This window comes from Rhincodon typus, chromosome 9 (genome assembly GCF_021869965.1).
Source record: "Rhincodon typus isolate 14 chromosome 9, sRhiTyp1.1, whole genome shotgun sequence".
NCBI classification, from domain to species: Eukaryota; Metazoa; Chordata; class Chondrichthyes; order Orectolobiformes; family Rhincodontidae; genus Rhincodon; species Rhincodon typus.
The window spans coordinates 18,353,279-18,365,340 of NC_063340.1; the positions used below are offsets into that span (position 1 = coordinate 18,353,279).

Here is a 12,062-nt window from a genome sequence, read left to right on the forward strand (position 1 = left end):
AAACTTGCTCTTGATGGCTAATGTATTTTCTAAGGTTTTAGAGTAGATTTGTAGCTCGGGTTGTGGACATTGTGGCTGGTTGGCTTGCCAAGCTGGTTCGTTATTCCACAGACATTTCATTACCCTGCAGGGTAACATCATCAGTGCAGCCTCCGATGAAGTGCTGTTGTGTTTTCCCGCCTGTTATTTAAACTCTGGCGTCTGTTGAGCTGCATTACCTCCCTTCTGGTTTTCCTTTGCAATGCAGTATATATGGGGTCGAGCTCAATGTGTTCATTGATGGCTTTCTTAGTGGAGAACCAGGTAATCCAGCTCAACGGACACCAGAGTTTAAATAACAGGCGGGAAAACACAACAGCGCTTCATCGGAGGCTGCACTGATGATGTTACCTGCAGGGTAATGAAACGTCTGCGGAACAATGAACCAGCTCAACGAGCCAACCAACCACAATGTACTTTCCCCTGAATCCTCAATAGCCCCTCTCTTATTCAGAGTCCCACCCCCCTGCCAAAGTAGTTTAAACCCTCCCAGGTAACACTAGCAAATCTCCTCACGAGGATATTGGACTCTCTCCAATTCAAGTGCAACCTGTCCCTCTTGTACAGGTCGCCTCTACCCCAGAAGAGATCCCAATGATCCAAAAACTGAAAACCAGCTTCTCAGACACGCATTCATCTGGCCTATCTTTCTACTTCTATCCTCACTGGCATGTGGCACTGGGAGTAATCTAGAAATCATGACCCTTGAGGTCCTGCCTTTTACCTTCTTACCTAACTCCCAATACTTATTTCGCAGGACCCATCCCTTCTGAGGAAGGGTCACTGGACCCGAAACGTTAACTCGGTTTTTTCCTTCACAGATGCTGCCAGACCCGCTGAGCTTTTCTAGCAACATTGTTTTTGTCCCATCCCTTTGTCTACCAATGTCATTTATAGCATTGTGCACAATGACCTCTGGCTGTTCACCCTCCCCCTTCAGAATGTTCTGCAACCACTCAGAGACATCCTTGACCCTGGCACCTGGAAGACAACACACTATCCTAGCGTATCTTCTGCGGCTACAGAATCTCCTGTCTCTCCCCCTCACAACCGAGTCTCCTATCAGTATCGCTCTGTCTGACTGCACCCTTTACTTCTGAGCCTTAGAGCCAGTCATATTACCACTGACCTGATTGCTGCTGCTAGCCCCTAAAAAGTCATCCCCACGCCCCAACAGTATTGAGGGGAATGGCCAGAAGGGAACTCTGCATTATGTGCCACACTTTAACACCAGGTTCTCTCTGACCTGCTGTACAGTCGTGATGACTGTGGCAATGTCTCCCAGAATTCTACTGTGATGTCTCTCATCCACCCCCGATTCTGCTAAATTATGCTAAAAAGACAGCAATTAAATAGTAATAACAAGCGTACCGTTTTCCTTCATTGAAGTCTCACAAGCACTGATTCCTTTTGATTCCTGTATAAAATCATCCTCACTGTTACTTGATTTCATGATGAAAGCAGAAGTCAGTTCAAAAGGAGCTTATACAAATTACACATGCTATTAAAGTAGGTGAAAGTTTTCAGGGGTTTATTTTTGCTGTTACCTACTTTTCCATCCCTTTTCTCCTATTTGCCAAGGGGCTACTGACTGCCACTTCTCTCACCCCCTTTAAACATCGTACATTAGTGGCAGATTGTTAAATCGCTCGTTCTGTGCTTCTTCAAAGGAGAAGACAGAACAGTGGGTAATTAGAATTAGACTAGGCTGCTGTGCAAGCACAGAATATCCAGCTAGTTGCATCATAAAGCACGCTGACAGTGATCCTCCTAAGTGGCACTGCTTCAGAATGAAACTCAGTTGCTTACACTTGCACCACAACATCACAGGTTCAAGTCCCACTCCAGAAACTTCAGCACAAAAGCTTGGATGTCATTCCCATGCAGTCTAAAGGAATACTGCACTGTTGAAGACTTCGCATTTTTTATATAGTACTGAAGTCCTGTCTGCTCTCTCAAGCAGGTAAAACATTTTCAAACTCAATTTTCAAAACAAGGAAACATTTTCTTCCACACCCTGGCCTATATTTAGACGTCAACTAACGAAGCATACTAGTTATTTGTCATTGTTGTTTGTGGGACAATACTGTATGAATACTGGGCTTTGGCATTTCCCAAAATGCAATATTGACAAATATAACGTATGTAATCAGCTCCAAAATATTTGGGCCATTCTAGGTTGTAACAATTCAAGATTTTGGTCAAGATTCTCCATGACACCAGCTCTGAATACTAACACGTTTCAGGAACGCAACATAACCGAACAAGCAAATCGTGGTGATACTACACTCCCACACTTAAACGTGAAGACTACACAAGATTACTTTTTTAAAATCTGTTCATGGGATGTGGATGCCTGTCCAGGTGAGCATTTATTGCCCATCCCTAGTTGCACAGAGCACAGTTAGGAGTCAGCTACCTTGATGTGAGTCTTGAGTCACATACAAATCAGACAAGATAAGGATGGCACATTTGCTTCCCTAAGGGTTAGTGGACCAAATAGGTTTTTACAACAATTGACAAAGGTTACATGATCACCATCATTTTCTTTTCCGACTTTTTTAGATTAAATTCAAATTTTACTGTCTGCCACAGTGCGATTCAAATCCATGTCCTCAGAACATGAGACTGGGGTTCTGGATTATGATCCAGTGATATTACCATTATGCGGCCTCCCTCTCTTGACTGAGATTCAAATATTAGAAAAGCACAAGGTGGACTGTTGCCAATTCAAAATACCCTATTCTGCTGAGATTCCAATTTCAACTCTCAACATGCCAATATAGAAACACAGAAAATATGAGCAAGAGTAGGGCATTTGGCTCTTTGAGCACGCTCCAACTTTTACTATGATCACGGCTGATCATTCAACTCAACAGACTATTCCCACTTTCCTCCCATATCCTTTAATCTCTTTGGCCCCAAGTGCTTTAGCCAGCTCCTTCCTCAAATCATTCAATGTTTTGACCTCGCCTGCTTTCTGTGGTAGCAAATTCCACCACACGGTGGGTGAAGGAATTTCTCCTAATCTGAGTCCTAACTGGTTTACCCCATATCTTAGACTGTGGCCCGAGTTATGGACTCCACCATCATTGGGAACTTTCCTCGTGCATCCAACCTGCTAGATTGTTTTAGGTTTCTCAATCTTCTGAACTCCAACAAACTTAATGTTAACCGATTAAAAACCTCACCTTATATGCCAGCCCTGCTATCTCAGAGATCAGTCTGGTAAACATTTGCTGCACTCCCACTAATAGCAAGAATATTTTCCTCAGATAAGGACACCAAAACTGCATACAATATTCCAGGTGTGGTGTCACCAAGGCCCTGCATAATTGCAGCAAGACATCCCTGCTTCTCTATTCAAATAATCTCATTATGAAGCCCAACATACCATTTGCCTTCTTGACCGCCAGCAGAACCTGCATGCTTACATTTAGTAACTGGTGTACGAGGACACGCGGTCTCATTGTACATTCTTCTCTCTCAATTTATAGCCAGATAATAATCTGCCTTCCTGTTTTTGCTGCTGAAATGGATAACCTCACATTTATCCACATTGCGATGTATTTGCCTTGCATTTGCCCATTAACTCAGGTTCTTCAGATCCCACTGAAACATCTCCACATCCTCTTCACTTTCCCATCCAGCCAAGCAATAATCTGTAGTACGATGGAAACTGGGGATGACATAAAAGTTGTACAGTCTGTGGTCTATGAACAGATAGCTCATTTCATTCTCCTGGATATCAACTTGTGCAGCTGGAGAGGGAGGACAGCGCATTCACTCTCATTACAAAGAAATGAACTCCAGAAACATTATAAATCTTACACACCCTTAGTGATCAATAATCCTCAAAGTAACTAAAATACTCTACCTGTGACTGGATTAACTTCAAATAGCCCATAGTAAGCATCAGCCACAAACAGAGTCCCATTAGGGCCTACGCGGATTCCCAAAGGTCTTCCACAAGTTGGTTCATCTTCTCTTGTTCCTGGATGCAAAATAAAGTTTCAGTACAGTTGGAAGAATATCATGGGAGAAAAAAATACAAAAAAATAGACAGCAAGATGATAAAGCAAGACACAAAAGGAATGAAATAGTCTCACAAAAACACAAGAATTAGGAGAAGGAATAGACCACACAGCCCTTCAAGCCTTAAACCCCATTTGATAAGATCACAGCTGATTTGATTATGGCTTCAAATCCTGTCCAGTCCCAAATCCCTCAACTCCCTTGTCATTCAAAAATCCAACTTACTCAGGCTTGAATCTATTCAATGGCCAAGCATTCACAGCATTCTGGAGAAGAGAATTCTAGACAACGGTCCTCAAAGTAGAGATTTCTCCTAATCTGTCTTAATTGGACTCCTTAGCTTTAAACTGTGGTCCCTAGTTCATACTCGTCCACAAAAAGAAAGATCCTTCCTGCATTTACCCTGTCAAGTCCCTTTAGGATCCTATGTTTTAATAAGATGAGCTCCTGTTCCTCTAAACCACCATGAGAAAAGGCTCAATCTGCTAAACCCCTGCCCTGCAAAACGTATTGTTGCAGTGCAGCCAAAGTGAAAACAGGATTAGCATGAAGGTTTTTTTTTTAAATTTTAGACATGAACTTTTATTGATTTTATTCTCACCATCAAGCCAACTTTCACAAAGTAGCAAGTTTGTTGCTAAATTTAACACAGAAATTAAAGCTAAAGAGAACAGAAAATAAAGCCATTTGCAAAAGTGACTATTACTGCAGGACTACTTAACTAAGTACAGCTTGAGGTAAAAACTACTCCTAAACCGTATCAAGGAAAACAGTCAATTTTGCCCGTGACTTACCACAAGGAAGTTTGCCTATCCTTGCTAGGGTATGTATTTGTCCATCACTTATTTTCAGAATCTGTCCATCAGCCGTACCAGTGAATATCACCTCTGCAGAGATCCCACATATAGAATTCAGTTACAAACAAGCTTCACTCAGCAACTTCCTAGAAAAAAGCAAAACTAGAGATCCGGTCACTCATATCCTCAGCTGCAAGTTTAATCAGAAGTAAAAAGAAAGACTTGGATTTGAGATTCACGACCTCAAGACGTCCTAACATTCTTTGTTGACAATAATGAAAAGTCACCGTTGTAGGAAAAGACAGTCGCTAATTTATGCACAGATATAGCAATAAACAATGCAATAGTGTCATGGCAATGTACTTTTTCTAACAATGGTCGAGAGATGAATAACAGATCAAGCCCAAGACTACTAGGAAACATCTCTTACTCTTCTTTGAATAGACTGTATCTGATCAGGACTGCACTGAAATGTCAGCTTGGATTTTGTGCTCAAGTCCTTAGAGTGGGATTGGAGTCTTTTGCCTCAGAGGCAAGAGTGCTGCCAACTGATCTGAGTGGAATGAATATTCCTTTCCTCAACATCAGCTAAAAAGATTCAACTCAAAACGAATATTGTTAATGCTATTTTAGCTCCTGTTAAGACAATCACGAAACTGACCCTAAACCAACATTAATAATTAATGTCATGTAAAGGGTTATCATAACTGTGTTTGTTATATCAGGAATTAAAAGAAACGCTGCTAATAAAGTTGGAAAGTATTAAGATACAGTGCTTGAGCACAGAGACCTCCTCCTTCCTTGTATCTGTCATGGATCAGGTGTTAGTGACCATGTCATGAGGACAGAAGATTCCTGTACAAAATCAGTTCAGTACTGTACTAAGAGTGTGCTGCACTAACAGATGCTGCTTTTTGGATGGGATATTTAACCATGGCCATGTCTGCCCCTTATGTGAATATAAAAGATTCCAAATGATTCTCACAAAGGTAGAAGGGTTCTCCATACCATCCTGGTCAATATTCACTCCTCACTAACATAATGAAAAGAGATTACCTGGTCATTATTACATTACTACTTCTCGGGACTTGCTGCTTTTTTTATCAGGGGACATAAATCAAAATAGTAAAATCTGTACCGGGGCATTAATTAATAAAGGAAAGTCAGGCCGATTTTTCTACTTCTTCAGGGGATGCAGGTGCCATTCATTTGACCAGCATTTAGTACCAACCCCTGTCTGCCTTTGAGAATGTGATGCTGAGTGATCTTCTTGATCTACTGCAGTCCTTGTACTGGACATACATCAACAGCGCTGTCAGGGAGGGACGTTCAGGATTTTGACTAGGCCACATTGAAATAACTGTAATGAAGTTCCATGTCACAGCACTATATGGCTTGAAGAGGAACTTGCAGGTGGTGGTGTTCCCATGCAACTGCTGCCCTCATCCTGCCAGGCAGTATGGGTCACGGATTTGGCACATGGTGCCGAAGTACTCACAATGAGTTAATGTTTAACATGATGAATAGGGTGATAATCAAGTGTTCTGCTTTGTCCTGGATCATGCTGAGCTTCTTGAATGCTACTGGACCTGTGCAAATCCAGGCAAGTGAAGCATATCCCATCACATGCCTGACTTGTGCCTTGTACACAGTGGACTGACTTTGGAAGTGAGTTACTCACCACAGAATACCTAGACTCTGCCATGTGCTTGTAGCCACAGAATTTATATAGCTGGTGTATTCAGCTTCTGTTCAATTCAGTGATTGTAATTCTGTTGATCAAAGGGAGATGGTTAAAATCTTGCTTATTGGAAATGGTAAATGGCTAGCAGTTGAGTGGCAGAAATGCCACTTACCACTTATCAGTCCAAGCCTAGATATTGTGTTGTTCTTGCTGCATAAGGAGACAGACTACTTCACTGTCAGAGGAGACACAATAGGAGTTGAATATTGTGTAATAATCAGCGAACAACCCCATTTCTGACCTTACGATGGAGGGAAGGTCGATGATGAAGTAACTGAAGATGGACTGGGCCACAGACACTACTGATGCTGAGATGGCTGACTTCCAACACCACACCTAGAGTTTAACTCTTTTGTCTACATTTGGTCCAAGGCTATAACGAGGTCAGGAGTCAAAGGCTCTAGTGGAACCCAAACTAAGATTATTACTGAGCAAGTCCTACCTAATAACACTGCCAACTGCCCATGCTATCATTGCCTGAAAATGAAGAATAGACCAAAGACAGTCCCCAGGCCACAAATGAGCTGTGTTCTGGAGTCCATTTGCAAATCAATTTGTAAGAAGTTGGAATACAATATGGGACAATGTAAAGCAGCCATTCATAAGTACAGGAAATGTTCATATGTCTGGTCTTGAAACTTACTCTCCTGTACAGGACCACATTCATCAGTTTAAATATTTGTAAGTCAGACATTTGTAAATCAGGGACTTCCTGTAATGGGGCAGTTATCGCTAGGATTGTATTTTCACTGCTTTTTTGTAAACAGTGCACTCCTGGGCTATTTTCCACATTCTACATTGTGCAACTATTTCTGGAGCAAAAGTCTTCAATAGTATGGCCAAAATATTTTGCACTCATAGCCTTTACAGTATCCAATGCTTTCAGCTACTTTTTGGTATCAAATGGGCAGAATTAAGTTGGCTGAAAACCGGCATCTATGATGATGGGAATCTCAGAGGAGCTTGAGATCGATCATACAGTTGACACTTCTGACTAAAAATGGCATCACATACGTCAGCCTTGTCCTTTCACTGACGTATTGCTCCCTCCCATCACTGAAGATGGGAACATTTGTAGAACTTTCTCCTCCAGCAAGTTGCTTAATTGTCAATCACCATACACTGGATTCATAGTTTGTGCAATCAGTTAGCTCTGTCTACTGTATGCAGCTTCCACTGTTTGGCATGTAAGTAGTCCTGCATTGTAGCTTCAGTGGGTTGACACTCCTTGCTTGACTCCCCATCACCACATTAAATATGCACTCCTTCCACCATCAATACACAGTGGCATGAGTTTGTACCGTCTGCAAGAGGCACTGCAGTAATTCACCAAGGCTCCCTTTGGCAATATTTTACAAATTTGTGTCCTCTACCAGCCAGGACGAAGGCAGTAGATATTCATCCCAGTCAACATCCTAGTAAATCTCCTCTGCACCCTCTCCAGTGCCATCAAAATTACATGACTGCACTGGACAGGGTGCAGAGAAGGTTCACTAGGATGTTGATTGGGATGAAAAGTCTCAGTCATAAGGAGAGACTGGATAGGCTGGATTTGTTTTTCTTGGAGCAGAGGAGGCTTTTGCGGGGGCGGGGGGAGAGAGAGAGAGAGGGGGGGGGGCCACATGACTGAGGCTTACAAAACGAAGAGGTATAGGCAAAGTAGCTCATGAGAATCTCCCATGGCAGACATGTCTAAGACCTGAAGGCATAAGTATAAGTTGAGAAGCAAGTGGTTTAGAGAAGACCTGATAAAGAATTTTTCCACCCAGAGGGTGATGGAAACGTGAAACATGGTGCTTGAGGGGATGGCGGAAGCAGATACTGCCACAACATTTAAGCAGCACCTGGATGAGCACTACCATGGCATAGTACGCTATGGACCAAGTGCAAATAAATGGAATTAGTGCATTTTGGTGTTTGTTGGTTGGCAAGCACATGGTAGGCCAAAGAGCCTGCTTCAATGCTGTATGCCTCTATGAGAACACCACTATCTGCAGGTTCCCCTCCAAACCATACACCATCCTGACTTGGAACTGAATCATTATTCCTTCATTTTGCTAGGTCAAAATCCTTAATCCCCCTTCCTAACAGCACTGTGGGTGTACGGATAGTTAGAAACTCACTCCAAAACTGTAATGCTCAGACTGACCTACAGTGGGCACATGTAAGTATAGTGTAAAATTTAAGAGAGTTTCATCAACTATGTCCAAAAATTATTCACAAAACATTTCCCTACAGTTCTTCATTTGGAATTCCTGTGGTCATTACACTCTCAAAAACAATTACTATGGTGTAATATGCTACTCTAAATTACCTAGTTCTGTCTTGTCCAACACAACTTGGAGGCAGTACAGAAATTTACTGAAATGGTACCAGCAATGAGAGACTTCAATTATTTGGCGAGGCCTAGGAAATAAGAATCTCCTCCTTGGAAAAAACAGTTTTAAGGGAGATTTATTAAGGTGGGTTCAAAATTATTAAGGTGGTTTTGGTAGAGATAAACTGTCTTAGCAGGGTTATGTTGTGTATTGCACTGCTTGAAAGAATAGTGGAAGCAGAACCAAAAGTAATGCTCAAAAGGAATTGGATATCCTTGAAAAAGATAAAAATTGTACGGCTACAAGGAAAGAGGAGAGTGGGATGAACTGGATGATTCTTGTAAGGACTGACCCAAGCATGAAGAACTGAATGGCTTCCTTCTGCAGTCCGAATCCTGATTCTATAGTAAATAGGGTTGCACTGACCAGAAGAATATTAACGGAGAGACTTCGTTTCTTGAATTTTACAAGTTTTTTTTCCTACTGTAAAACCATGTTTAATATAAAAGTAGTCAAGGTGAATCCATACCTCCAAGGTGTGCAATAGATTCTGGTCCAATCAACTCGCCCTCAAACAAGCGTTCAGCTTGCCTCAGTTTAAGGTTGGGCTCTAAGGGACCTGTTAGAAGAGGAGGTTCCTTGTAACTGCAGATGAGAAAAAAAACTATTATAAAGGTTAAAAGCCTGAAGTTAGGGATACTTTAAAGACAAACAAACTTGATTTAATAAACGAATCAACTAAAAATATTGCGACTTTATTTGAAAGAACTGTTTAAAAAATAGAGAAAAGGTTGGAATTAGCAATGTATAACTAGCAAACACTCCTGAATATGAATCGTATTTGTAGAATTGCCAAAATTGATATGGTTTGTAATTGCAACAGCAATGACCAGAAACACCGCATATCTTCGCAAATTCAGGTTTCCAGTGCAGGTGACATCACATTTCCGCAGATTACTAGTATCCTCCAATATGATGTGCTTGCAGACATCACCTTTGAATGTTCTAGTATCAACTTTAAGGTTCAAACTTTTTGATCTGGAATCCTGCCCAGGGGTAATTGTTTCACTCTATTTATCCTATCAAATTCAATCATTTTCAATATAGTGAAAACATATTTGAAGCAAAGTAATTGCTTCCTCTGTTGGTTGACAAGCATGAGTGTAGCTGTAAGCAGTGACATTTTAACATTTATAATTTTATTAAGTTCTAAACAGTGCTGTTTATTCTCCTATACTGGTTTAGTGCAAAACAATGCTCAAAATTGAAAATTCTAAACTTAAAATGTTAGATGATACTTAATCACCCCGCATTTTCTGTTTTCTATTAATAAAACTATTCCACACAGATTGCACTTTAAAAAAAAATCTCTCCCTATTCTCACTACCTCTCCGTAAGCAGACTGTAATTTAATTTTTCTCCTTTATGAAAGAAACGAGGCATACGCCCTCCGCTCACTGCTTGCGAGTTCTGACTTTGTTAAGAACCACACCAACACTGGTAAAGGTAAACCTGAAGCAGTGTTTATTTCACATACTCTTAAGATGCCAGCTAACTTTACAACACAAGCACACTTAAACATAAATATGTACCGAATCAAAAAGGATGAAGAGATTATTTACTTAAATACAAAACTATCAAGAGATATCAGTTCATTAATGCCCCGGCTTTTAAGATGGAGTCCAGAAGTTCAAATTGGAGTTAGCAGTCTGGAATTTCATTGAGTTGGCGTGGGTTGATTGTCTAGCTGCCAGTTGAGGAGTTGCCTTTTGCCAAGGATGTGTTTATAGGATGTAACTATATTGAAACAATCACTGTTTAGTATTAAAATAATCTATTTTTCAGTTAAGTTTTCCAATAGTGTTAAGTTATTCCAATTCTACTTTCATTTGTTGTATTTTAAATGCAGTGGATGAATAAAGTGTGTTTTGCTTTAAATCTGGTAGTTTGATCAATCGAATTGTATCCAGAACACAACACCTCACATTTACCTTTAAAATAAGAAAAAGTTAGGGTCTAGACTATCTTCTGAATATTTTGAGGGGGTTTGGTTTATTTCATAACTTGATGTCTTTATTTGCAGAGTGCACAAATATAGGTTGGTGGTCACTTTTTACAGGCAAGAAGCATTTCTTTTGTAGCCTGGAGTTAGCAGTGTTGATCATTGTCAATAGATGTTGCATGGCATTGTAATGGCCCCTCAACCATTTGCTATATTAAAATTGAAAGGTAGTTCAATACTGTGGGAGTTGCGGCTAAACCACCTACTTACAGCAGCCTTCTTTGTTGGTTTTAGGCTATTCACAGTGTTATAAAACAAAATCAATAAATGTATAGATAAGTATCTACAATTGGTTTTAACTCTGTTCATGTCAAAATATATGCTTTTTTAAGAAAAGCAAAATCACTTTCACTGTGTCTCAACTGATTTCCTAAGTCAAATGTGTTTTGCAAGCAGGTTTAACACACATGATCCCAATCATATTCTTATAAACCTACACTCCACAGATCTATTCCTATATATTAACAGGTTGCTTTTGCAACTATTGCTTATGCTAGTTCATAACTACCGATCTTTGCCTTGACCTTATTTTACAAAATACCAAATATTATGCTATTCTAGCTCCCAGTTCTTTTCTATTCTATATGCTAAATTGGAACTTATTTTTAAGCTAATATCCTGTAAATTCATATTTAACATTTTCCTTCATGCATCCTGCTTCCTCACTCAACTTGAGTTTTCCTCCAGGTGCAACTTTTTCTTTTATTCCTTCTTCTTGATCCTACACTCCTGAAGTAGCTGCATCATTCTGATAATGGATCAACTGACCAGCAGCCTTCCAGTAACATTTCCATACAGCTATTTTCCATACCCAAGTTTAAATAACAAGAGTTGGTCAGCTGTTCTACCATTCCTTCCAGCTGATGATATACAATTGGAGATTACTGGCTACAATATTAACATTTGATCCAGAACAAACGAACTCCTACCTGAAAGGCTCAGGATTTATTGGTGACTGCAGCAGCAGTGTTGCCACCAAAAATGGGGCCAGAAGAGTCACAATGAGTGTTGTCAAGGTTATCCGGAAAACCTTCCCACTGTATGCACTAAATGAGAAACATATTCAG

At 40.5% G+C, this 12,062-nt stretch overlaps 1 protein-coding gene across 2 annotated transcripts in view; it reads right to left on the reverse strand.

Annotated features, from left to right (window-relative positions):
* Positions 1-12,062, reverse strand: part of LOC109935599 (adipocyte plasma membrane associated protein) — a 44,125-nt gene that overhangs the window by 19,132 nt on the left and 12,931 nt on the right. For both annotated transcript variants that reach the window (XM_020534241.2, XM_048600878.1), the window contains exons 2-5: positions 11,925-12,041; positions 9,463-9,578; positions 4,869-4,961; positions 3,917-4,033 (exon numbers count right to left, since the gene is read on the reverse strand). In XM_020534241.2, the coding sequence (XP_020389830.1) occupies positions 3,917-4,033; positions 4,869-4,961; positions 9,463-9,578; positions 11,925-12,041 (443 nt within the window). The remainder of the gene's footprint in view (positions 1-3,916; positions 4,034-4,868; positions 4,962-9,462; positions 9,579-11,924; positions 12,042-12,062) is intronic.